Source organism: Hyla sarda, chromosome 3 (genome assembly GCF_029499605.1).
Source record: "Hyla sarda isolate aHylSar1 chromosome 3, aHylSar1.hap1, whole genome shotgun sequence".
In the NCBI taxonomy this organism is placed as follows: domain Eukaryota; kingdom Metazoa; phylum Chordata; class Amphibia; order Anura; family Hylidae; genus Hyla; species Hyla sarda.
In genome coordinates, this window is record NC_079191.1 from 436293878 (window position 1) to 436320867 (window position 26990).

Here is a 26990-nt window from a genome sequence, read left to right on the forward strand (position 1 = left end):
AACCCATGTAAATTCTGCTCCAAAAACGCTTAGACAGATTTTTCTGCTGCAGATTTGGAGTGACCCAATTATATAGAGCCCAATCAGTGTCCAAATATGGGACAAAGTTTGTAGCGTTCAGAGTGAAATTTTGGTGTAAAAGTCTGAAAGCCTGCCCATGTATTTCTCACACAGATAAGCGACTGATCATTCTGACTTATGCACAGGGCCAAACTGAACTATGACAGACTGCTGCACGTCACTGGATACTACACTCCACCTCATAATAAACTTCCACCTTTAGCTACAACTACTTTACATAGGGGGAGATTTATCAAAACCTGTGTAGAGGAAGAGTGGTGCAGTTGCCCATAACAACCAATCAGGCCACTTTTATTTTCCAGAGGTCTTTTAAAAAAGTCAAGAAGGGATATGATTGTTTGCTATGGACAACTGCACCACTCTTCCTCTACACAGGTTTTGATAAATCTCCCCCATAGAATAAATGCACACACTTTGCTTTACTTGCCTAATTCTGATCTTCAAGCTCTACTTGCATGTAGTCAGACACAAAGCTTATCCATCACTCAACCTGGATATATTGTAGGAGATGTAATGTCTATTCCACATACAAAAACACTACAAGTCCCAGTAAACATCACTGCAGAGCACATACTGTACAGACCGAGAAGCAGCACAGCAGAGATCAAAGAGGTTTTGCAGCTCTGTACAGACACGGCACTGCCAGGGAGAATAGCGTTATATATACGCTCCCACATAAGAGACAGGTATCCAATCACAGTAGACAACCACACACACTAATATAGTCATGATCTGCACAAACAACAATGCCTGCCCATCAAATCTGCACGGGATACTGTACGTTTGAATAGACCCTTAAACTGCTACTGCTCGGGGGGCTTGGCCTTTATGCCGAGATAACCGGACGTGCGGCGCTGAGATCCGGCTCCTTGGAGAAATTACCCTGCTTTTAACTTACCCTGCCGGGCTCCAGCTTGCCTCCCTCGGTTGGTTCGGTCCCCTGCAGTCTCCAGTAGTGCTCCGGTCCTTTCCTGGTCTTGGTCCGTGCAGGCGCGAGGTCCGTGGGGAGTCCTGTTCCCGGCGGCTGGTGCGGCTTCCTGTCGGGCTGCGATGGTGAGACAGAGGGGCTGGTGCTGGTAATCCGGGCTGCCTGTCTGCTCCCTGAGGGCTTCCGTGCTCTTCCGGTGGCTGGCTGTTGAACGGGCTGGGTCTAGAATCTCCGCCATTACAGGCCTTCGTGGCCGTGGCCCGTGTCCTCAGGTTGCTGTGGAGACTCCTGCGTCTGGGGCCTGGAGCTGTACGTCTCTGCTGCTGTGCTGCTGTAAGGGGTCAGAAACAAAGAGTGCTGGCTGCTACAGGGGTATCCTCAGCTATCCCATGCCCTGTGAGTACTAGGCCCTAGTCAGTGCTGTTTCTCCTGTGGGGCTCTGCTGCTGAGGTCCCTGAGTGGGTCTGCTGAGACTTGTGGTGCTTCCATACCGTGCGCTTGCCTGGTGTGCTGTTTACTGGGACGCTTTGCTGTGAAGTCATTCAGCCTCTTGCCCGATTTCTCTTCGCCAGTTGATATGGGAGGCCCCTGTAACAAGTCTAAAAGGTCTTAGGAGGCGGTGGAAGCTGTTAGGTAGTCGACTGATTAAAACTCCTCAAATGGTGGGCGCATGGAGGCCTTTGGCCCGTCTCAACTTGACCCGTGTGTTCAGACTACGCTTTCCTCCAGGGTGACGCTGCTAAAGCACTCAGTCCATTTCCTAGACCCCCTGACCAGCCTGGGCGAGATTCTCCTGACCCTTCTCTGCCTTTATTTGTCCGTTGCCGCAGCATTCTCCTGAAGGGTCTCCGCATTCTGCTCCTACTATTGACCAGAATCTAGAGGCGGTGTTGTCGGCTATTGCTACCTGTCAGACCATGATGATCGCCAAAGTTGATGAGTTGTGGCAGGATTTTGTCATCCTTCGTCATGAGACGCAAAAGATCCGTGAGCGCACGACTGAGGTGGAGCGCAGAGTTTCTACAGAGGAGTACACCTTGCGGACCATTCCTCAGTAGATTGTTAACCTGCAGCGCCGGGTAAAGGGGATTGCTGACAGGGCTGATTGACTTGAAAATCACCTTAGACACAACAACATCCAGCTGGTGGGCCTTCTGGAAAAAGCGGAAGGGGCTGATGCAGTGGCGTTCCTGGAATCTTGGCTCAAAGAGATCCTGCCTGTGGACACCTTCTCCCCCTACTTCTCGGTTGAACGGGCTCATGTGGTTCCGGCACGTTCCCCGGCACCTGGTGGGCCGCCCAGGCCCTTCCTTGCCAAGATTCTGCATTCCCGTGATAAAGACGCTATCCTGAGAGCTATGTAGATTAAAGGTGATGTCCTTTATGGGAACAACAGGGTGTCCTTTTACCCGGACTTTACAGTGGAATTTTGCAAGCAGAGGATCCAGTTTACGGAAGTTCGGGCCTAGCTACATTCCAAGGGATATAAGTATTCAATGTTGTATCTGGCGCACCTGAGGGTGGTGTATGGTGTTTCAACAAAATTTTTCACCTCTTCTGTTGAGGTCTTGCAGTGGATCGAGGCCGCCCCTTCTGCTGTGCCACCAGACTGACTGCCATGGACTCTAGCTGCCACTGTCTCCCCTCTTTGTAGGTAATTTAGGAAGTTAGGCTGTCAGGATTGTGCTCCTGTTAGGGACCTTTTCTTGGGCTAGATTATGGGCCCGGCCGTAGTTTAGTTCTCCAGGGGTTGAGTAGTAGTAGTTGTGCTGATCTTCAGTTTAGCATCTTTCTACTGCCCCGTACTGGTTAGTGTTTAGGGTCAAGGTCTACACTTTGTTCCTTTTAGTGTTAGACAAGGAGTTCTTGGGAATTTTTTTCTGTTGCATTTTTATTGTGGTGTTTATTGGTTTTTTGTTTGTGCCCAGTTTGTCGGTGCGTTGGAAGTTTGTGGTATGGATGTCTCAGGTGCTCTCTCCTCCTCTCTTGGCAGGTGCTCTCTGGCTTCTCCTGCTGGGTGTTCCTATTAGTGTCCATGATGGGATCTCTTAAAGTGGTGAGTTGGAATGCCCATGGACTGAATTCCAAGTTCAAACGGGCCCTCTGCTTTGACTTTATGAAACGTCATACCCCACATATAACATGTTTACAGGAGACCTATATTACTGGGCAGAAAGTGTTGGCCCTTAAACAGGCATGGATCGCACGGGGATATCTTGCCTCTTCTCTCAGAAAATAGTGGAGCCCGACAGACCCCATTGACTATAATGTGGTTCATCGGGAATCGTTATTGCTCAATTTTAAGTATCTAAATCAATACCAATTGTGATCTTGCGATCATGTCTGCGATCATTTTGGGCGGTTTGTGATTTTGAACTGTGCTATTAAGTCTGTATGTTTTAACCTGATCTCTGTGTATATTCCTCCCCCATTTCAGGTTTCTCTTCTTGATTTGATAATGCATAAGTTGGTGTCTTTCCCTCCAGACCCTTTGCTTTTCCTAGATACGGGTTCTCCTGCATTCACTACATGGTGCCTGGCCTCACTGACATCTGGAGGAGGAAATTCCCGACTGAGTCTGTTTTCTTCTATTCTGTGGCTCAAAAGTCATTCTCCCGGAATGACCTGGCCTTGGCATTTGTAGATCTTCTCCCAGCGGTAAGAGACATTTCATAAACAGTAGAGGGATCTCAGATCATTCTGCCACAGTCCTCACGCTAAACTTCGGTCAGTGTCCCGCTTCCCGGCTCTGGCAGATGCACCAATGCTGGTTGCAATCAGACGCTGTGTCTGACGCTTTGAGGGTGTCCCATACTGATTACTGGGTGCATAAAGCGGATCACCCTGATACTTTGGTCCAGTGGGACACTTATAAGGCCACGGTGAGGGGGCTTTTATGGTGGGTGTTGCTGGTCAACGGGCGATACATTCATGAAGTGAGAGGGCCTTGCAGGTTGAGGTGCAGGCATCAGAGGCAGCATTTGATGCCTGCCCCGGGAAGACTCCTGGTTTAGATGGGCTGGTTGGAGACTAGTAAAGGATGAATTAGGAGAGGTTAGTTTCCCTTTTGTTGAAACTTTGTACGGTGGATGTGGGCTCTCTTCCGGACTCTATGAGGGAGGCATTGATTGTTGTTCTTCTCAAGCCCGGTAGAGGACCCGAAGCTCCCCGATTCTTACAGACCCATTTCTTTACTGAATGTTGATATTAAGCTTATGGCGTAAATCTTAGCTACCCGTCTTAATAGTGTTATTACCTCTATCGTTCCTCCTGACTGGGTTTATGCCAGGTAGAGCCACTTATATTAATGTCAAGCGTCTACAGTTGAATATTGCGGCAGCTGGGGACGGTCTTTCCTCGGGGTTTGTAGCGAGCCTGGATGTCAATAAAGCATGCAATTCGGTGGAATGGCATAATCTGTGAGGAGTTTTAGACGCCTTGAGTTTTGGCAGCGGTTCTGCTCGCTGGTCTGCCTCTTGTTTGACAGCCCTTGGGCACGTATCCGCACAAAGCTGGATGTGTCAGACCCCTTTCCCTTGGGAAGGGGGACGAGGCAGAGATGTCCCCTGTCTCCTTTCCTTTTTGCTCTTGCAGTAGAGCCTTTGGCTGCGGCGATCCGTGCGGCCCCTAGCATACACGGCATTCCTAGAGGGTCCATTGTGGAGAAGGCCTCACTTTATTGGGATGATACCCTGGTTTACTTAGCAGATGTGGAGGGCTCTCTTCACTCCTTAATGGACCTCCTTGACCAGTTTGGCTCTCTCTCAGGCCTGCGGATCAATTGGGTCAAATCCTCCTTGATGCCTCTTTCTGGAGGGGCGAATGTCCCCGTTTCTCTCCTGGCTGGCCTTCAGGCGGTACACCGATTTATATATCTAGGAGTGGAGGTCACAGCCTCCTGATTGGAGAGTCTTCCCCTCAACCTTGAGCCGCTCCTGGTTAGTACTAGGGATAGGCTGTGCTCTTAGACTTCCCTTCCCCTTTTGCTTGCGGGCAGAGTGAAGATCTTTAAAATTATTTATCTCCCTAAGTTTCTGTACCTGTTCAATCTGGCCCAGATTCTTCCCCCTAAACGGTTATTTCAGCAGTTATCTAGTGCTCTGGGATCCTTCTACTGGCAAGGCAAACCTCCTAGACTCGGGCAGGCTCTCCTCCAGGCGCCTAAGCGATATGGTGGGTTGGCTGCTCCTGATATGTATAAATATGTTCTTGCTTCCCAATTAGTGTATGCAGTGTTGTGGATTGACCTGGATCTCTCGAATAGAGCTACAGCCTTGGTGTGTGCTCTGATGGGGTCACATGAAGGTCTTACTAACACATTGTATAGGTATTCTTCTGCTTCCTCTTATCCTCTCCCTATTCAGACGGTGGCAAAGGTCTGATCCATGGTGTCGAGAAGGTTTCCCCAACTGCTTGTCTCTCCAAAAGCACCTCTGTGGGGGAATGTACATTTGTCACACCTGCATGGGTTTAACAGGGGGCTGGCTTTTGGGAGACACACTGGGGTTTATTTTCTAAGAGTGGAGTGGAGTTTTCTTTGTGGGTTTTGATTTCCAACAGGAATTTTCCCAAGGTATTTACTAAGGTTTCCCTACATTTCCCTATACTTTGTTTTTTTTTTTTACAACTGTTCTGATCTGTCGGTTTTTCCTCAGCTCAAATCCACCACATTTTCTGTGGAAACTTTGGTAAATATGTTGGGATTTTTCAAAACTATCGGGGACACGCCCCTTTTGTCAGGACCACGCCCAAAATCTGACAAAAAAATTGTCGGGATCACGTTAGTAAATAAACCCCAATGAGTCAAATTTGTTGCCCATTTGGGGAAGACCAGGTTTTCCTGTTCTTGAATATGATGGAGCATTATCACATACCTGGGAGTGCCTTTTTCCGGTACCTCCAGCTTAGGCACGCTGTTAGGGCGCAGATTGGCTCCTTGGTTGTTACCAATGCCTTTTCTGAGGTGGAGCTTCTGGGTGCTACGGACCTTTCTAAGCCTCTTACCAAAGCATATGTCCTCTTGCAGACTCTGGGGCCCAGCCCCTTTGCGGTAGCTTATGAAAAGTGGGTGGAGAATATCCCTAATTTATTTGAAGACCAGTGGAGGGAGGTGGAGAGGTCATATCACCCTACAGTGGTTAGCGCGCGGGATATGCTCATACAATCCAGGTATGTGTTGCACCTTTACTATACCCCGGAGAAGCTGAAACGCATTGGCGTTTCTCTTTCTGATGTTTGTTTTTGCTGCTCCCGGGAGGTAGAGACGTTCCACATGCGGTATGGAGTTTCCCTTGTATTACTCCTTTCTGGAGGGTGGTGATGCAGGTTTTATGCTAATAATTTAGAATCCCCTTTCCTTCTCACTCCTCAGGTGTGAGAAGTTGGGCTCAAAGATGGTGTTGAGACTAGTTTGCATAGATGCTTGTTGATCCTTTTCCTTCTTTTTTGTGCCCGTAAAGTGGTGGTGATGACCTGGAAGGATGATCCATCCTGTCCTCTATCCAGGGGGATTAGTCTGGTGAATAAGTACGTGCCTCTGTATCATGCCCTGTATGTTAGTCGTAAGTGCCCAAAGAAGTTTGACAAAGTGTGGGTCCCGTGGCTTCTTCTTAGTGCTTCTACTGATTCTCTTGCTCAAAGATCCCAAAGATCTTGGGCCAGATTGCTCCAGCGGGGTTTTATGGATTAGACTACGTTTTTGTGGCCGATGGGTGTTCTGATTGTTCCGGTTATATATCTTGTATTATGATACTGCCTATGCCCATTGCACTCATCCTTGTCTTTGCTGACTGCTATGTGCCTTTCTCCCCCCCTGGAGTGTGTTTTCTTATGTTCTGTTTTGTGTGCTGTTGGTTTGGAAAAATGACAAATTCTTTAAAAATAAAAATGCTACTGCTCCCTATATATTGTTTTATTGTCAGCTATAAGTTTCCCTCATACACTAGTTCATGTTTCATACTCACCAGTCAGATGGCATTGGAGCTATAAAGGAGAGGTCTCATACAAAAATCCTGCAGATAGGGGATAAGATTTAAATCTCGGGGGGGTCCGACGACCGCCCTCGGGAAGAGCCGAGTTTCCGGACAGGAGATTTCAGGGGGCCCCAGCACTTGGATCCCCACAATCTAAAACTAATCCCCTATCCTGCGGATTATTATTTTTTTTTTTTGTACGACCTCTCTCCTTTTAAGTTCGGTATTGTCAGTTATAACTTTTCCGCATACAGTAGTGAACATCTCGTACTCACCAGTCAGATGACATAGGAACTATACACTAGTGCATGTTTCATACTCACCAGTCAGATGGCATTAAAGGGGTATTCCAGGCCAAAACTTTTTTTTATATATCAACTGGCTCTGGAAAGTTAAACAGATTTGTAAATTACTTTGATTAAAAAATGTTAATCCTTCCAATAGTTATTAGCTTCTGAAGTTGAGTTGTTGTTTTCTGTCTAACTGCTCTCTGATGACTCACGTCCCGGGAGCTGTGCAGTTCCTATGGGGATATTTTCCCATCATGCACAGCTCCCGGGACGTGACATCATCAATGAGCAGTTAGACAGAAAACGTCAGAAGCTAATAACTATTGGAAGGATTAAGATTTTTTAATAGAAGTAATTTACAAATCTGTTTAACTTTCCAGAGCCAGTTGATATATAAAAAAAAGTTTTTACCTGGAATACCCCTTTAAAGCTATCAGTTTGGTATTGTCATCTATAAGTTTCCCCCATACAGTAATGCACGCCTCATACTCACCACAGTCAGATGGCATTGGAGCGGCAGCAACAGAAAAGGTGACCGGTCGGCAAGAGTCCAGATAACACGTCTGGAAGCGATGTACAGCGGGCAGAGTGTGTCCTTCGAGGTACCCGACAGTCAGGTCCTCAATGGTCATTTTCTAGAAAACCACCTGGAGGGTAGAAAGAAGGAAAAATAAGGAGGAGGAGGAGATTAGAGAAAAGCCAGAAGTAATTGGATAGTAGGATAACAAGTGCCAAGAATAAACGCCTGACAACAGAGCAGTGCCAGCCCCCGCCACAACACCACGGACCCCCCTGCCTGCAGCTGTGCCGCTCACTTGTCACCAGGCTCTTTATATTTCCTGGCCCCAGAGACCCCTCTCTTCCCTTTCCCCTCTCTTTGGTTCTTCACACCGACTATTATTATTCTAAGGTCAGGATACAGCTTGGCACATTCCAAACGCACCTCAACTTGTTGCTCTATTTCTTACATGCCTAGATCAGACAAAACAAGCCGGCCATCCCTGCAGTGTTATCAGAGGGATATTCCTAGCCATCTGGTTGTTCACAGAACTGAACCCAGACCCACTCAGCTGTGCCGCAATTCTACTGCATAGCCGGTGCCTGTGGTGGTGCTGTGCAGGGGAAAAACACATAGGGGATGCAGTACTGAACTAGCACTGCAGCCCCTTTCAGATACCGCTTGTTCAGCAGGCAGCTCTCTCTCTCCAGATCCCCATATACACATGCATGCTTAGCTTGGCTGAGTGTGCGTGTGTTCGCAAAGGGAGGAGAAGACAAGTCTGGTTTAAGTACAAAAGGATTTGAATGGTGAAAAAGGGAGAGAATCAAGAGACCCCTATACATATTGGTTGGTCAAAAATTTGTGCCAGAATTGGTGGATTCGGATAAAATTACACTGATGTGTATGGCTAGCTTTAGGATAAGGTCTGACCCCAACCAATTATTTAGTGATGGTATATCCTACAGCAGGGTTCTCCGAACCATGGACCTCCAGCTGTCACAAAACTACAACTCCCAGCATGCCTGGACAGCTGTTGGCTGTCCAGGCATGCTAGGAGTTGTAGTTTTGCAACAGATAGAGGTTCAAAGTTTGGAGACCTAGGTCCTGGAGATATGCCATCACTTTAAAAGAAGGGAATATCGCTTTATTACCATAATGAGTTGGAATCCCTTCACACAGTCATAAAATTAGGACGCATTCACATATACCGAATGTGCAGCTGATTCTGCTACCCACTGACCTCAATGGGACTGTGGACCCATTGAAGTCAATGGGAAGCAAAATCCGCAGCAAAATTCCAGCAGATGCGGTACATGTAAATGCACCCTAATGTTATCACAGTGTGAAGGGTATTGAACTCTTATATATACAGATTATGGCAGAGTCATCTGAGCGTACCCTTAAAAAGGTTAACCAGGAGTAGAAAAACAGAGCTAATTTCTTTCAAAAATAGCTCCACATCTGTCCCCAGGTTATGTGTGGTATTAAAACTTGGCTCCTTTCACTGCAATGGAACTGGGCTGCAGAACCCCACCCAACGTGGAATCAGACGGGGAGCGTTTTTTTATAAAGTAATTATCTCTGTATTTTCTATTCCTGGATAACCCCTTCAAGTCAGGGCTAGATCTGAACGTACCCTTAAGTTGGGGCTAGACAAATTCCAGGCGCCAGGTCACCATGGCAACTGAGAATTTTGTGCTGGTGCCTGGGTTGTCAGCCCTTTCCATCAAGTATATTGCCCTAACAGCCACCATAACGTGCACCGCTAAGCCAAATGGTACAAAGGAATGGAAGTGTATGGAGGCATGACAGGGTGAAGAGAACAGAGATGGGTAAAAGCAGGGGCCAAAAAGAAAGGTCAGATACTATTGCAGCGCTTCCCAAGCAGGGTGCCGCCAAATGTTGCAAAACTTCTAGTATGAGTTATAGCTTTCGGCAAAAAAAAAAAAGAAGAAAAATCTCTCTCTCATATTTATATATATATATATATATATATATATATATATATATATATATATATATATCTCAAAGTGTGTGTGTGTTCCAGCATCACGTCCAGACGGCTAAAGATATTAAAGGGGTACTCCGGTGAAAACCTTTTTTCTTTTAAATCAACTGGTGGCAGAAAGTTAAACATATTTGTAAATTACTTCTATTAAAGAATCTTAATTCTTCCAGTACTTATTAGCTGCTGAATGCTACAGAGGAAATTCCTCTCTTTTTGGAACACTGAAGACATCACGAGCACAGTGCTCTCTGCTGACATCTCTGTCCATTTTAGCAACCATGCAGAGCAGATGTATGCTAAGGGCAGCATGGTGGCTCAGTGGTTAGTACTGCTCTCTTGCAGTGCTGGGGACTTGGGTTCAAATCCCACTAAGGACAACAATAAATAAAGTGTTATTATTATACTAACGTCAGCAGAGAGAACTGTGGTCGTGATGTCATCAGAGAGCATTCCAAAAAGAAAAGAATTTCCTCTGTATTATTCAGCAGCTAATAAGTACAGGAAGGATTAAGATTTTTTAATAGAAGTAATTTACAAATATGTTTAACTTTCTGCGACCAGTTGATTTAAAAGAAAAAAAGGTTTTCACCGGAGTACCCCTTTAACATGAAACTTGAAAACAAAACTGAGCATGAAATGTTTGTGTTCATGGGAATAAGATACATATGTTACTACAATTAGAGTAAAATCAATAAACCAGTGTTAAAAATGTCAGATTCATAGGTGAATAAGTGAGATTCTGGATTCACTAGACATGTCCATACCTCCAGCTCCGCCACGTGTGAGCTAAGTGTCTGATGTCACGTGTAACATACGTAATACAGGTAACTATAATCGAGAACACCTACAATTGGGCCCAAACAATTCACAAGAAGAAACCCACTAGTTCAACACTACATATTCCTTGAAAAGGATACTACAACACCCCATTAATTCTAACAGTATAAACTTTTTTAGTCACAATTTAAGAATAATAAAACCAGATGCAATGCAGATACAAAGATGCTACAACTATGTAGTGGCCAATCACCATTCTATATAGAGACAGTGTAAATAGAAGGAGCCGGGAAAAGGTTGCTAAACGCATTTTCTCCCGGCTCTGTGTCATGTGGCTGAGACAATAACAATGTAAGTACAGTGGTCCCTCAAGTTACAATATTAATTGGTTCCAGGACGACCATTGTATGTTGAAACCCTTGTATGTTGAGACCAGAACTCTATGGAAACCTGGTAATTGGTTCTGAAGCCACCAAAATGTCATCCAAAAATAGGAAAAAGTGAGGATTAAAGAAAAATAAGTAGATAACGAATATAGATAAAGCAAATCCTTACATATAAAAGTAATAAAGATCTGCTGGGAGCTGTAAATCACTGTCTATGTCAGTGTTTCCCAACCAGGGTGCCTCCAGCTGTTGCAAAACTACAACTCCCAGCATGCCCGGACAGCCAAAGGCTGTCCGGGCATGCTGGGAGTTGTAGTTTTGCAACAGCTGGAGGCAACGTCTTTGGGAAACACTGGTCTATGTAGAGGACAGAAGCTTCTTCAGGGTCCTGTAAATAACACGCAATGTCCTAAAAAAAAAAAAGGAAAATGGAGCCGTCCTCACCTGGTGTCCAAAGGAGAAGCTATCCATGGTACAGGTAAATAGTAGTACAGAACATGTAATACCTCCCTGTACTGTAGGGGGCGCTACCAGACACCAGTCAGGTGCATGCACTTTAGGAAAGCACAGGTTTTACCAGTGAAATATCCATTCTGATTGGTCGGTTCTTCCAACCATTGACACGTTTTGCAGATTCCATAGTATTGTATGTTGAGTCTGGTTTCAAGTTACAATGGCCCAGAAAAGACCAGTGTATGTTGAAACTATTGTATGTTGAGGGATCACTGTATATGGGATTGTCTCTGTCGCTCAACCAGGTGCTGAACACAGCTTTAAAGGAGTAGTCCAGTGGTGAACAACTTATCCCCTATCCTAAGGATAGGGGATAAGTTTGAGATTGCGGGGGGTCCAACCGCTGGGGCCCCCTGCGATCTCCTGTACGGAGCCCCGACAGCCCGCGGGAAGGGGGGAGTGTCGACCTCCGCACAAAGCGGCGGCTGACACGCCCCCTCAATACAACTCTATGGCAGAGCCGAAGCGCTGCCTTCGGCAATCTCCGGCTCTGCCATAGAGATGTATTGAGGGGGCGTGTCGGCCGCCGCTTCGTGGGGTGGTCGACACCCGCTATCTGGACGGAGAGCCTGGCCCCCGTACAGAGAGATCGCAGGGGGCCCCAGCGGTCGGACCCCCCGTGATCTCAAACTTATCCCCTACGTTTTTCACCACTGGACTACTCCTTTAAATCCTGCACATGAAATAGGTGTAGGATACCGTACGGGTGAATAGACCCTAAGCAAAAATCCTAATTGTTTATTTATATATATATTTTTTTTTTTTTTTTTCGCTATGACTTCTTTTTCCAGGGGGTGTGCTGGTTCATGACAAAACATTTAGGGGTGAGGGATTTACTTTTGCTTTTACACTTCTCAGATCACTCCTGCTAGCTCCCCAACCCTCCCAGCTCTATCTGTATACTGCTGCTCTCTCTTTGGGATCAGGATTAGAGATGAGCGAACTTACAGTAAATTCGATTCGTCACGAACTTCTCGGATCAGCAGTTGATGACTTTAGTCGGCATAAATTAGTTCAGCTTTCAGGTGCTCCCGTGGGCTGGAAAAGGTGGATACAGTCCTAGGAGACTCTTTCCTAGGACTTTATCCACCTTTTCCAGCCCACGGGAGCACCTGAAAGCTGAACTAATTTATGCAGGATAAGTCAGCAACTGCCGAGCCGAGAAGTTTGTTACGAATTGAATTTACTGTAAGTTCGCTCATCTCTAATCAGGATATATAGTAGTTATACACCTCTCTCCAGCTCTGTATGTATATTCCTGCTGCTATCTCTATGGGAAGTTATACCACTCCCCTCCTAGCTCTCTGTATACTGTTGCTATCCCTATGGGATCGGTATATATAGCAGTTATTATACCCCTTCCCTCCTAGCTCTGATTATATACTGCTGCTGCTATCTCTATGGGATCAAGATATATAGAAGTTATACACCTTCCCTGAGACTGTGTTCACACACTGCATTTTGGAAGCGTTTCTCCCCCCCGTTCTTCCAGTGATTTTGCCAACATTACGAAAAAAAAATTGTGCTATTTTACTGCAATTGTGCAAATCAAGGTAAAAATGTGTACTTTTTACCACAATTTAATAAAAACGCAACAAATGCTACCCAAAGTCAGTAAAAACATGTAAAATATGCAGTAAAAACAAAATGCATCACGTGGACACAGCCTAAAGACTTCAAATCTTGATAAGACACCTTCATTGCAAATATAGGTCACATCACTTTCACCTCATGGCAATATGTCTTGAAAACTGCGCATAATTTAAACTGACACAACCCACTTAAAGGAGAACTCCAGTGTCTAAAAACATATGCCTTATCCTAAGGATAGGGAAAGAAGTGTCAGATCGCAGGGGGTCTGACTCTATGGCAGAGCCGAAAATTGCTGAGTGCAGCGCTCCAACTCTCCCATACAGCTGTATGGAGGGGGGGTGTCAGCCACAGCTTGGTTCGGTGGTCGTCCTTAGGACAGGGGATAAGATTTTATAAATAGGAGTTCTTCTTTAAGAATCTCAGCAGTTTATCTGGGAGAGCGTGAGCATCAGTAGCCCAATTAGATGACCAGGTGCAGTGCTTAGACTCCACACCCCTCTCTCTCTCTGCAAAGTCAAAGGATTCATGGGAAATGTAGGCGGCATTAGTAAATTAATCAGCCAATACAGGTAAGCAAAAGACATACACAAGAACCTCTACATTATTCTCTAATAATAGCCTATGCTGCACTACATAAAAAAAAAAAAAAAAAAAAAGAGAAGATTCCCGGAGTGCTTCTTTAACCAGCACATTAAAACATAAAATATGCAGAAAATTTGCAGCATGTGAACATAGCCTAAGGCTAGGAATACAGTGACAGCCTCCATAGCAACAAATGAATGTGGTCGTATTCCAACCAACAAGTTTCTACAACCTCAATCCTGGATGGACTTGTGCCCACAGCAACTTGTGGATTTCAATGCAACACTATTTATTGTCATAAGCTGCGATGCAGCACAATCCATGCAGTGATGGCAAGTAATATGTGTAAAATCTTCACTGTAGTTTTAAGGAGATTGGACAAAAAAATAATAAATAAATAAAAGATAGATAGATAAAGATAGGTAGATAGATATGATAGATATCTCACAACATGCAAAGGTAAATTTTCAATCAAAAAACTTATCTCTGTACAACCCCCCAATTATGAGTCCATTCGGATTGGGAACAGTGTGCGGTTTCTGTTATATACAGATATAAACAAAGCTTCATATATATCACCTGAGAAGATGTGTGAAATGAGTCCCTCCATCAGACTGCAGCCTTTACTAGATTTACCGATCACACGCCCGTCATCATTGCAAAGCAATCGGTAAACAATTCTGTCAATTATCCATTGCGTAAATGTCTATCATCTCAGATAAGAATCCACCCAATGTACCTGGGCAGGATCCAAGAAGCCTCTGCCGCATGGTAGGACATGTTCACCTTGTTTTCAGATGCATATTCTGGGGCGATGACCTCTCTTTACATTCACTTTCCTAAAAGGGGTTATCTGATTCTTTAAAACTGGTGTCTGCTTTACTACACTCAAGTGAATGGGACTGTGCTGTAATTCCAGGCATAGCCACTATTAAAACTATAGTGCTGTAAACAACGAAGGGCATAAGCTGCTCACTGGAGCCGTGGCCTATATAAAAATACTTTAGACATGCTGTAGAGACATGTAAAAAATTTTGATTGGTCAGTGTTTGTTCAGGCCACAACCGATAGCTAAAAATACCTGGAAGAAGAGCGTGCTAAGCGAGACAAACTTACAGTGTGGCTCTATGGGACCGCCTCATTTATCTGCACTCCCCCCCCCACACTTGTTCTAAGAATTGGTTGGGTTCTGAACACTCAGTCCGCGACCGATTAAAAAAATGTTGACATGTCTCTAGGACACGGGAAAAGTTTTTTAAAACAACAAATACACATGAAACAATGGATGCCTGGTACCACCACCCTCCATCCATTGTATCTTCAGAGAAGTGATGCCCTGTGCAGGTTCAGACCACCCACAGTCGGTAAGGATGGAGGAAAGCTGGTGCAACGTCTCTAAAGAGCCCATAGTAGCTGCTACTACTGATGAAATGCTGCCAGCCTGGCATCATCACAACCAGGGGATAAGCGGGACCTCAGCAATAGGTACAGTTCCAAAGTTTGGCCACTAGATGGAACAGGTGTCTCATTTACCGTTTCCGCAAGTGTCACTTGGACAGAATGGTGTGTAACAGGTAAAAAAATAAGGCCTCGCTTATACGTGTCGGATCTCCTTAATCTGTTTAGATAGCGGAACCTGAGCAGACAAAAACAAAACAAAACCACTAAGCTCTATTTATTTACTTTTTACTCAAACCCTGCTAAATAGACAGATACCAGATAGAAACCCAACAGACCCCATTAACGTCCATAGGATCCGTAGGTGTCCATTGGGCTCTGTTTTTCTGCAGTGAACAGACTCTGAGGCCTCTGATACAGATGTGAACATGGGCTAAGGCTATGTTCCCACAATGGAATTTCCGTGCGGAGTTCCACATTAGAATTCCACAAGGAGAATCCGCAGCAGCAGAGTTCTTTCTGGTGCAGAAATTCAAATTCTGGTGTCTGCAGGAAGAATACGCATTTCTATTCTTTCCGTTGAGACAGCGCATTTCAGTCTTACTGAGTTCAGTGTGGTGAAAAGCAGGGTTCCCCAACCTGTGGATTTCCTGCAAAACTGCAATTCCCACAAGAGTCTCATTTTTGGACATAATGTCACCAAACTCCAAAAATGTGCTGGACAAAATTATTGGCACCCTTAACTTAATATTTGGTCGAACGCCCTTTGCTTTTGAAAAAATAAGTGAAATCAGTGTCTTCCTATAACCATCAATAAGCTTCTTACACCTCTCAGCCGGAATGTTGGACCACTCTTCCTTTGAAAACTGCTCCCGGTCTCTTATTGGAAGGCGTCTTTTCCCAACAGTAATTATAAGATCTCTCCACAGGTGATCAATGGGATTTAGATCTGGACTCATTGCTGACACTTCAGAACTCTCCAGCACTTTGTTGCCATCCATTTCTGGGGCTTTTTGACGTATGTTTGGGGTCATTGTCCTGCTGGAAGACCCAAGATCTCGGACGCAAACTCAGCTTTCTGACACTGGGCTGTAGAGTGCGACCCAAAATCCTTTGGTAATCCTCAGATTTCATGATGTCTTGTACACATTCAAGGCCCCCAGTGCCAGAGGAAGCAAAACAACCCAAAACATCACTGACCTCCACCATATGTCACTGTAGGTACTGTGTTCTTTATTTTTTTTATTTAAATATATTTTTTTTAAATGTCTAAAACTGGAAAATTATAGAGGGAAAAATATATAAAACCATTAAAAACAAACTTAAAGGGGTTATCCAGGAAAAAATATTTTTTCATACATCAACTGGCTCCGGAAAGTTATCAGATTTGTAAATTACTTCTATTAAAAAAATCTTAATCCTTTCAGTACTAAGTCCTCTCTGATGACACCTGTCTCGGGAACCGCCCAGTTTAGAAGAAAATCCCAATAGCAAACCTCTTCTAAACTGGGAGTTTCCCCGAGACACATGTAATCAGAGAGCACTTAGACAGAAAAGAACAACCTTAACTTCAGAAGCTCATAAGTACTGAAAGGATTAAGATTTTTTAATAGAAGCCATTTACAAATCTTTTCAACTTTCTGGAGCCAGTTGATATATATTGAAAAGTTTTTCCTGGATAACCCCTTTAATCTGGATGCTTTCCTCCCCTCCTGCTTACACACAATCCCTGCTCCTCTTACACTTCAGTTCTTTACCAGTCTATAAAATATAAAGTACTATCAGGAATCGTAACTATCCTTTCTATCAATAGGTTGAAGTGGATGGACCCAGTGTCCAGCACCCGAAAACCACGGCTCGCTGACATCCAACGCACCTAAGAGGATCGTCCTTAAAGGGGTACTCCGGTGAAAACCCTTTTTTCTTTTAAATCAACTGGTGGCAGAAAGTTAAATATATTTGTAAATTACTTCTATTAAAAAAATCTTAATCCTTCCTGTACTTATTAGCTGCTGAATACTACAGAGGAAATTATTTTCTTTTTGGAATGCTCTCTGATAACATCACGAGCACAGTGCTCTCTGCTGACGTTATTATAATAATAATAATAACGCTTTATTTATTGTTGTCCTTAGTGGGATTTGAACCCAAGTCCCCAGCACTGCAAGGCAGCAGTGCTAACCACTGAGCCACCATGCTGCCCTTAGCATACATCTGCTATGCATGGTTGCTAAAATGGACAGAGATGTCAGCAGAGAGCACTGTGCTCGTGATGTCATCAGTGTTCCATAAATAAAGGAATTTCCTCTGTAGCATTCAGCAGCTAATAAGTACTGGAAGGATTAAGATTTTTTAATAGAAGTAATTTACAAATAGGTTTAACTTTCTGCCACCAGTTGATTTAAAAGAAAAAAGGTTTTCACCGGAGTACTCCTTTAATTAAGATTTCCTAATGACTCCCCGGCCTGTGGAGAAGGGACGGCTCCAGTAAATACACAACAGATGGGTGATAATGGGATGCTGCAAGTGAGATCATTTCTGCGGAGGGTGGGAAGATTAATCACTGTCCTGATATAGCTTATTACAGCATCAGTCCCCCAGAGGACTGTGGGGGCGCGATACTCTGCCGCCAGAACAATGCAAAAACCTTCTTTCTTGCAAAAGGCACCTGACACCAAGGACAATTTAGATTTGCTGCAGAATTTATTAAGTTGCATACATCTCGTCAGCAAGCGCACCTATTTCTGCAGGTTCTATTCAGATAAATCGGACAGTCGTAGACATTTCTACAACAAATCTGCGGGATTTGAATAGATTCAAAAAGTAATGCTTTAGTGCAGTGTTTTTTAAACAGTGTGTCTCCCGCTGTTGCGAAACTACAACTCCCAGCATGCCCGGACAGCCGTTGGCTGTCCGGGCGTGCTGGGAGTTGTAGTTTCGCAACAGCGGGAGGCCCACCGTATGGAAAACACTGCTTTAGCGCCTCGTTGACTGTGGAATTGCCTGATAGAATTACATTAATGTAAATTTCTCATCACATTCCCAATGACTGTATATAGTCGGGACAATAGTGATGTCTGTCAACACACTGCAACGGCCCCCCCTGCTCTGAGAGAGGACAAGACCCCCCCCAATACCCCCCCAATAACCATTACTCTTGTAGGGAATAATAGGCACTTGCTTAAAATGTAATTCCTCTAGGCATCGGTCAACGCAAGAGTGATGGTTATGGTTCACATGTGATGGAAAAGCTGCAGATTTTCATAACAGAAAATCCAAAACAAATCAAGTGGGTTAAGACGTGTGATCCAATATACCTGACATTATACTGTATATTATTACCAGTTATGTGAATACACCGTATTGTCACTTTACATAGACTCCGCCTCACTCCATTCAGGTATCACTATCTTACTCCACCTCCTGGCACTATACCCCCCCCCCCCCCCCCTGTCCTGTCACTCCCCCTCCCCCCCCCCCCTTGTCACTATCCCCTCCCCCTCTTTCCTGTCACTATCCCCCATTCTTGTCACTATACCCTCCTGTCAGTGTCAATGTCCCCACTTGTCACTACCTTGCCCCCTTTCTGTCAAGGCTCTCCCCCCCCCCCCCAGTCACTGTCCCCATCTCCACTCCTGTCAGTGTCCCTCTTGTGTCCTCTGTCTCCCCTCTTGTCAGTGCCACCTGTCCCCTGCCCCTCTTGCTGGTTTATCCCCGCCTGTCACTGTACCCCCTAATATCAGTGTCCACCCTGGTGTCAATGTCCCCTTCTGTCACTATCCCTCGTCATGGCAGTGTCCTCCCCCTCATGTCACTGTCCACAGCTCCAGTCACTGCCCCCCCCCCTCTCCTGTCAGTGCACCCCCCTCATGTCACTGCCCCCCTCATGTCACTGCCCCCCCTCATGTCACTGCCCCCCCTCATGTCACTGCCCCCCTCTCCTGTCAGTGTACCCCCCTTCATGTCACTGCCCCCCTCATGTCACTGCCCCCCTCTCCTGTCAGTGTACCCCCTTCATGTCACTGCCCCCCTCATGTCACTGCCCCCCTTCTCCTGTCAGTGTACCTCCCCTAGTGTCAGTGTGCCCCCTCCTGTCAGTGTCTCCTGTCAGTGTACCCTCTCCTGTCAGTGTGCCCCCTCCTATCAGTGTCTCCTGTCAGTGTCTCCTGTCAGTGTGCCCCCTCCTGTCAGTGTCTCCTGTCAGTGTACCCTCTCCTGTCAGTGCCTCCTGTCAGTGTACCCTCTCCTGTCAGTGCCTCCTGTCAGTGTACCCCCTCTCCTGTCAGTGCCTCCTGTCAGTGTACCCCCTCTCCTGTCAGTGCCTCCTGTCAGTGTGCCCCCTCCTGTCAGTGTACCCCCTTCATGTCACTGCCCCCCTTCTCCTGTCAGTGTACCTCCCCTAGTGTCAGTGTGCCCCCTCCTGTCAGTGTCTCCTGTCAGTGTGCCCCCTCCTGTCAGTGTCTCCTGTCAGTGTACCCTCTCCTGTCAGTGCCTCCTGTCAGTGTACCCCCTCTCCTGTCAGTGCCTCCTGTCAGTGTACCCCCTCTCCTGTCAGTGCCTCCTGTCAGTGTACCCCCTCTCCTGTCAGTGCCTCCTGTCAGTGCCTCCTGTCAGTGTGCCCCCTCCTGTCAGTGTGCCCCCTCCTGTCAGTGTCTCCTGTCAGTGTACCCCCTCTCCTGTCAGTGCCTCCTGTCAGTGCCTCCTGTCAGTGTGCCCCCTCCTGTCAGTGTGCCCCCTCCTGTCAGTGTCTCCTGTCAGTGTACCCCCCTCTCCTGTCAGTGCCTCCTGTCCCGTGTACCCCCTCTCCTGTCAGTGTGCCCCCCTCCTGTCAGTGTACCCCCCTCTCCTGTCAGTGTACCCCCCTCTCCTGTCAGTGCCTCCTGTCAGTGTACCCACTCTGCTGTCAGTGCCTCCTGTCAGTGTACCCCCCTCTCCTGTCAGTGCCTCCTGTCAGTGTACCCCCTCTCCTGTCAGTGCCTCCTGTCAGTGTACCCCCTCTCCTGTCAGTGTACCCCCTCTCCTGTCAGTGCCCCCTGTCAGTGTACCCCCTCTCCTGTCAGTGCCCCCTGTCAGTGTACCCCCTCTCCCGTCAGTGTCTCCTGTCAGTGCCCCCTGTCAGTGTACCCCCTCTCCTGTCAGTGCCCCTTGTCAGTGTACCCCCTCTCCTATCAGTGCCTCCTGTCAGTGTACCCCCTCTCCTGTCAGTGTACCCCCTCTCCTGTCAGTGCCCCCTGTCAGTGTACCCCCTCTCCTGTCAGTGCCCCCTGTCAGTGTACCCCCTCTCCCGTCAGTGTCTCCTGTCAGTGCCCCCTGTCAGTGTACCCCCTCTCCTGTCAGTGCCCCTTGTCAGTGTACCCCCTCTCCCGTCAGTGTCTCCTGTCAGTGCCTCCTGTCAGCTTTCCCCCCTCACGTCACTGTAGCACCTCTCGCTGGTTCCCCCCTCCTGCCGGTGTCCTCTCCTCCTGTCACCGCCCCCTCCCTCCGGTATCCCCCGTCTCCCCTCAGTTACCGTCACACGATCACCCTCGGCGTCTCTCCATCCATCCAGCCAGCGAACAGATACCAGGAACTTGGCCCCGCCCCCTACACGTCACCGAGGAGGAGCGAGCGTCGTGACGTCACTGAGCGGCTTCTGAAGCTGTGTGAGAATAATGGGCGGGAAACCTGAGTGAGGCGATTAGCAGCTGTGTCCTATACATTTCTATAGACACAGAGCGGTGTACTGTGTATATATAGAGGGGCTGTCATATGTACTGTATATATATATATATATATATATAGAGGGGCTGTCATCTGTACTGTATATATATATATATAGAGGGGCTGTCATCTGTACTGTATATATAGAGGGGCTGTCATCTGTACTGTATATATATAGAGGGGCTGTTATCTGTACTGTATATATATATAGAGGGGCTGTCATCTGTACTGTATATATATATATATATATATATATATATATATAGGGGCTGTTAACTGTACTGTGTATATAGAGGGGCTGTCATCTGTACTGTATATATATATATAGGGGCTGTCATCTGTACTGTTTATATATAGAGGGGCTGTCATCTGTACTGTATATATATATATATATATAGGGGCTGTTAACTGTACTGTGTATATAGAGGGGCTGTCATCTGTACTGTATATATATATATAGGGGCTGTCATCTGTACTGTATATATAGAGGGGCTGTCCTCTGTACTGTATATATATAGAGGGGCTGTTATCTGTACTGTATATATATATATATATATAGAGGGGCTGTCATCTGTACTGTATATATATATATATATATAGGGGCTGTTAACTGTACTGTGTATATAGAGGGGCTGTCATCTGTACTGTATATATAGAGGGGCTGTCATCTGTACTGTGTATATATAGAGGGGCTGTCATCTGTACTGTGTATATATAGAGGGGCTGTCATCTGTACTGTGTATATATAGAGGGGCTGTCATCTGTACTGTATATATATATAGAGGGGCTGTCATATGTACTGTATATATATAGAGGGGCTGTCATCTGTACTGTATATATATAGAGGGGCTGTCATCTGTACTGTATATATATAGAGGGGCTGTCATCTGTACTGTATATATATAGAGGGGCTGTCATCTGTACTGTATATATATATATAGGGGCTGTCATCTGTACTGTATATATAGAGGGGCTGTCATCTGTACTGTATATATATAGAGGGGCTGTTATCTGTACTGTATATATATATAGAGGGGCTGTCATCTGTACTGTATATATATATATATATATATATAGGGGCTGTTAACTGTACTGTGTATATAGAGGGGCTGTCATCTGTACTGTATATATAGAGGGGCTGTCATCTGTACTGTGTATATATAGAGGGGCTGTCATCTGTACTGTATATATAGAGGGGCTGTCATCTGTACTGTGTATATATAGAGGGGCTGTCATCTGTACTGTATATATAGAGGGGCTGTCATCTGTACTGTGTATATATAGAGGGGCTGTCATATGTACTGTATATATATAGAGGGGCTGTCATATGTACTGTGTATATATAGAGGGGCTGTCATCTGTACTGTATATATATAGAGGGGCTGTCATATGTACTGTATATATATAGAGGGGCTGTCATATGTACTGTGTATATATAGAGGGGCTGTCATCTGTACTGTATATATATAGAGGGGCTGTCATCTGTACTGTATATATATAGAGGGGCTGTCATCTGTACTGTATATATATATATAGGGGCTGTCATCTGTACTGTATATATAGAGGGGCTGTCATCTGTACTATATATATAGAGGGGCTGTCATCTGTACTGTATATATATAGAGGGGCTGTCATCTGTACTGTATATATATAGAGGGGCTGTCATATGTACTGTATATATATAGAGGGGCTGTCATCTGTACTGTATATATATAGAGGGGCTGTCATCTGTACTGTATATATATAGAGGGGCTGTCATCTGTACTGTATATATATAGAGGGGCTGTCATCTGTACTGTATATATATAGAGGGGCTGTCATCTGTACTGTGTATATATAGAGGGGCTGTCATCTGTACTGTATATATATAGAGGGGCTGTCATATGTACTGTATATATATAGAGGGGCTGTCATCTGTACTGTATATATATAGAGGGGCTGTCATCTGTACTGTATATATATAGAGGGGCTGTCATCTGTACTGTATATATATAGAGGGGCTGTCATCTGTACTGTATATATATAGAGGGGCTGTCATATGTACTGTATATATATAGAGGGGCTGTCATCTGTACTGTATATATATAGAGGGGCTGTCATCTGTACTGTATATATATAGAGGGGCTGTCATCTGTACTGTATATATATAGAGGGGCTGTCATCTGTACTGTATATATATATATAGGGGCTGTCATCTGTACTGTATATATAGAGGGGCTGTCATCTGTACTGTATATATATAGAGGGGCTGTTATCTGTACTGTATATATATATAGAGGGGCTGTCATCTGTACTGTATATATATATATATATATAGGGGCTGTTAACTGTACTGTGTATATAGAGGGGCTGTCATCTGTACTGTATATATAGAGGGGCTGTCATCTGTACTGTGTATATATAGAGGGGCTGTCATCTGTACTGTATATATAGAGGGGCTGTCATCTGTACTGTGTATATATAGAGGGGCTGTCATATGTACTGTATATATATAGAGGGGCTGTCATATGTACTGTGTATATATAGAGGGGCTGTCATCTGTACTGTATATATATAGAGGGGCTGTCATATGTACTGTATATATATAGAGGGGCTGTCATATGTACTGTGTATATATAGAGGGGCTGTCATCTGTACTGTATATATATAGAGGGGCTGTCATCTGTACTGTATATATATAGAGGGGCTGTCATCTGTACTGTATATATATATATAGGGGCTGTCATCTGTACTGTATATATAGAGGGGCTGTCATCTGTACTGTATATATAGAGGGGCTGTCATCTGTACTGTATATATATAGAGGGGCTGTCATCTGTACTGTATATATATAGAGGGGCTGTCATATGTACTGTATATATATAGAGGGGCTGTCATCTGTACTGTATATATATAGAGGGGCTGTCATCTGTACTGTATATATATAGAGGGGCTGTCATCTGTACTGTATATATATAGAGGGGCTGTCATCTGTACTGTATATATATAGAGGGGCTGTCATCTGTACTGTGTATATATAGAGGGGCTGTCATCTGTACTGTATATATATAGAGGGGCTGTCATATGTACTGTATATATATAGAGGGGCTGTCATCTGTACTGTATATATATAGAGGGGCTGTCATCTGTACTGTATATATATAGAGGGGCTGTCATCTGTACTGTATATATATAGAGGGGCTGTCATCTGTACTGTATATATATAGAGGGGCTGTCATCTGTACTGTATATATATAGAGGAGCTGTCATCTGTACTGTATATATAGAGGGGCTGTCATCTGTACTGTATATATATAGAGGGGCTGTCATCTGTACTGTATATATAGAGGGGCTGTTATCTGTACTGTATATATATAGAGGGGCTGTTATCTGTACTGTATATATATAGAGGGGCTGTTATCTGTACTGTATATATATAGAGGGGCTGTCATCTGTACTGTATATATATAGAGGGGCTGTCATCTGTACTGTATATATAGAGGGGCTGTCATCTGTACTGTATATATATATATATATAGAGAGAGGGGCTGTCATCTGTACTGTATATATATATATATATATATATATATATATACAGAGGGGCTGTCATCTGTACTGTATATATATATATATATATATATATATATATAGAGGGGCTGTTATCTGTACTGTGTATATAGAGGGGCTGTCATCTGTACTGTGTGTGTGGTGTATATATATATATATATATATATATATATATAGAGGGGCTGTCATCTGTACTGTATATATATAGAGGGGCTGTCATCTGTACTGTATATATATATATATATATATATAGAGGGGCTGTCATCTGTACTGTATATATATAGAGGGGCTGTCATCTGTACTGTATATATATATATAGAGGGGCTGTCATCTGTACTGTATATATATAGAGGCTGTCATCTGTACTGTGTGTATGTATATATATATATATATATATATATATATATATATATATATAGAGCGGCTGTCATCTGTACTGTATATGTATAGGGGCTGTCATCTGTACTGTATATATAGAGGGGCCGTCATCTGTACTGTGTATATATATAGAGGGGCTGTCATCTGTACTGTGTATATATATATATATATATATATATATATATATATATATATATATAGAGCGGCTCTCATCTGTACTGTATATGTATAGGGGCTGTCATCTGTACTGTGTATATATATAGAGGGGCTGTCATCTGTCCTGTATATATATATATATATATATATATATATATATATATATATATATATATATATATAGAGCGGCTCTCATCTGTACTGTATATGTATAGGGGCTGTCATCTGTACTGTATATATAGAGGGGCTGTCATCTGTACTGTATATATAGAGGGGCTGTCATCTGTACTGTATATATATATATATATATATATATATATATATATATATAGAGAGAGAGGGCCTGTCATCTGTACTGTGTATATATAGAGGGGCTGTCATCTGTACTGTATATATAGAGGGGCTGTCATCTGTACTGTATATATATATATATATATATATAGAGGGCCTGTCATCTGTACTGTGTATATATAGAGGGGCTGTCATCTGTACTGTATATATAGAGGGGCTGTCATCTGTACTGTATATATATATATATATATATATATATATATATATAGAGGGCCTGTCATCTGTACTGTGTATATATAGAGGGGCTGTCAACTGTACTGTGTGTATATATATATATATATATATATATAGAAGAAACAATCCAAATGAAGAAGCACCATGCGTGGCCGTTGCCAAGGATTCCAGATCCTGTTGGGTGCTCAGCTCCAGGGTCCGACTCAGGCCCCAAGAGATTCACCACAAAACAAAGAGAGCGGCACTCCAAGTACGTGTAACCCTGTGCGGGTGTATTTATTCACATATCTGTAGAAAAACGCAACGTTTCGGCTCCTCAATAGAGCCTTTCTCAAGCACAAGCACAAGTGAAATGCACAATCTATTTATAGGCCCCTCAATTAGCACACATTGATGAGGGGGAGGTGTCAAAAACTGTCACAATCCCGTGACGTCATATAGTAAACAGTGATTAAACAATCTCACTCACAGTGATCTATCTGTATATAAAGATACATATACATCAAAAGCATCTTTCAATAATCATTTATCAATGTTTGCTTATGTCTTCTTTTTTTTAGTAATTTTTTCCTTACTTTTTTTTGCTTATGTGCGACGTATTTATCAACTGGTTTCAGCCTGTTGATAATTTTCTTTCACATAAGCAATTTTTCCTTTTTTACTTTGGTAGTAGCTTTTTCTGCTCAATGTTTGAGCTGGAGTAAATTTAGTAAATTTTTAACGCTGTTGCGACTTTTTTTTGCGCAGTTGCGACTGTCGCAGTTAATACCTGACTACCCGTAGTCCATTTTAAAATTATTACTACATAGTAAATTTTAGGAAAACTTGCTTTTCTCGCTTTCCAGTCAAAATGTCGCACGAAAAATCGTGTAGTCGCAGTTGCGACAATTTTGCGACAATTATAGTAAAGAAAACCTGACTAAACCCGTTGATAAATGTCCATATAAGTGCAAAACCCCACTTGAAAGTGACAAGTTACAATACTTCCAGTGTCCGATTGTGTACCTATATTCATGATCTCCGGTGTAGTGGGCGGTCATCAGCTGTTGCTGGCTGCGTCACTCCTCCAATAGCGCATGGTTGTTCGCTCCGCTCCCTCCATTTGTAAACAAACTGAATGCGCAAGTCCCGGATCACAACTTCTGGCCATACCGGAAGTCGTCGGTCCGCGTCATCAGCCAACCCACATCACTTGGTCAAAAAATTCGTCACAGTCCTGTATCCGGGCCACGCCTCCTTGCACTTGCTCATTGGAATTCAAGATATCACAGGCTGCCATGTTACAAATGGGCAATCCTGCCCACATGGTACCCCCCTCGTCTTTTTCTTTTTTCAGGAGAAGAGATAACTAACCATATATCACTGAACGGTCGGCTAATAGATAATATACCAAATAACTTCCAAGTAACTATAGCCTAATCTACTTATATATAAAGGATTAATAATGGACAGATTAACATAGACGGTTTCACATGTCTGTTAAAGCACAAGGGTGACTGCTCACCAGGTCCCGCTACCTCTTGCAATGGTTCCACTGGTTATGGTCGATGACAATTCTTCTCGACCTACATTTGTGGAAGGGACCTAAAGAGGGACTTGTACCTTGCTGACCCCTTACGGGGTTCTTAAGGTGATCCCCTGCTGTCCTCAAACCA

General features: G+C 44.3%; 1 protein-coding gene across 3 annotated transcripts in view; it reads right to left on the minus strand.

Annotated features, from left to right (window-relative positions):
• The window catches only part of CLIP4 (CAP-Gly domain containing linker protein family member 4), a 138961-nt gene that overhangs the window by 76462 nt on the left and 35509 nt on the right, over positions 1–26990 (minus strand). The window contains exons 1-2 of one of the 3 annotated variants that reach the window (XM_056568558.1): positions 20540–20657; positions 7765–7918 (exon numbers count right to left, since the gene is read on the minus strand). In XM_056568558.1, coding sequence (XP_056424533.1) covers positions 7765–7903 — 139 coding nt within the window. In that variant the 5' untranslated portion in view covers positions 7904–7918; positions 20540–20657. Of the gene's footprint in view, positions 1–7764; positions 7919–18372; positions 18434–20539; positions 20658–26990 lie in introns of those variants that run through there. The other 2 variants (XM_056568561.1, XM_056568559.1) reach the window with 2 other exon arrangements.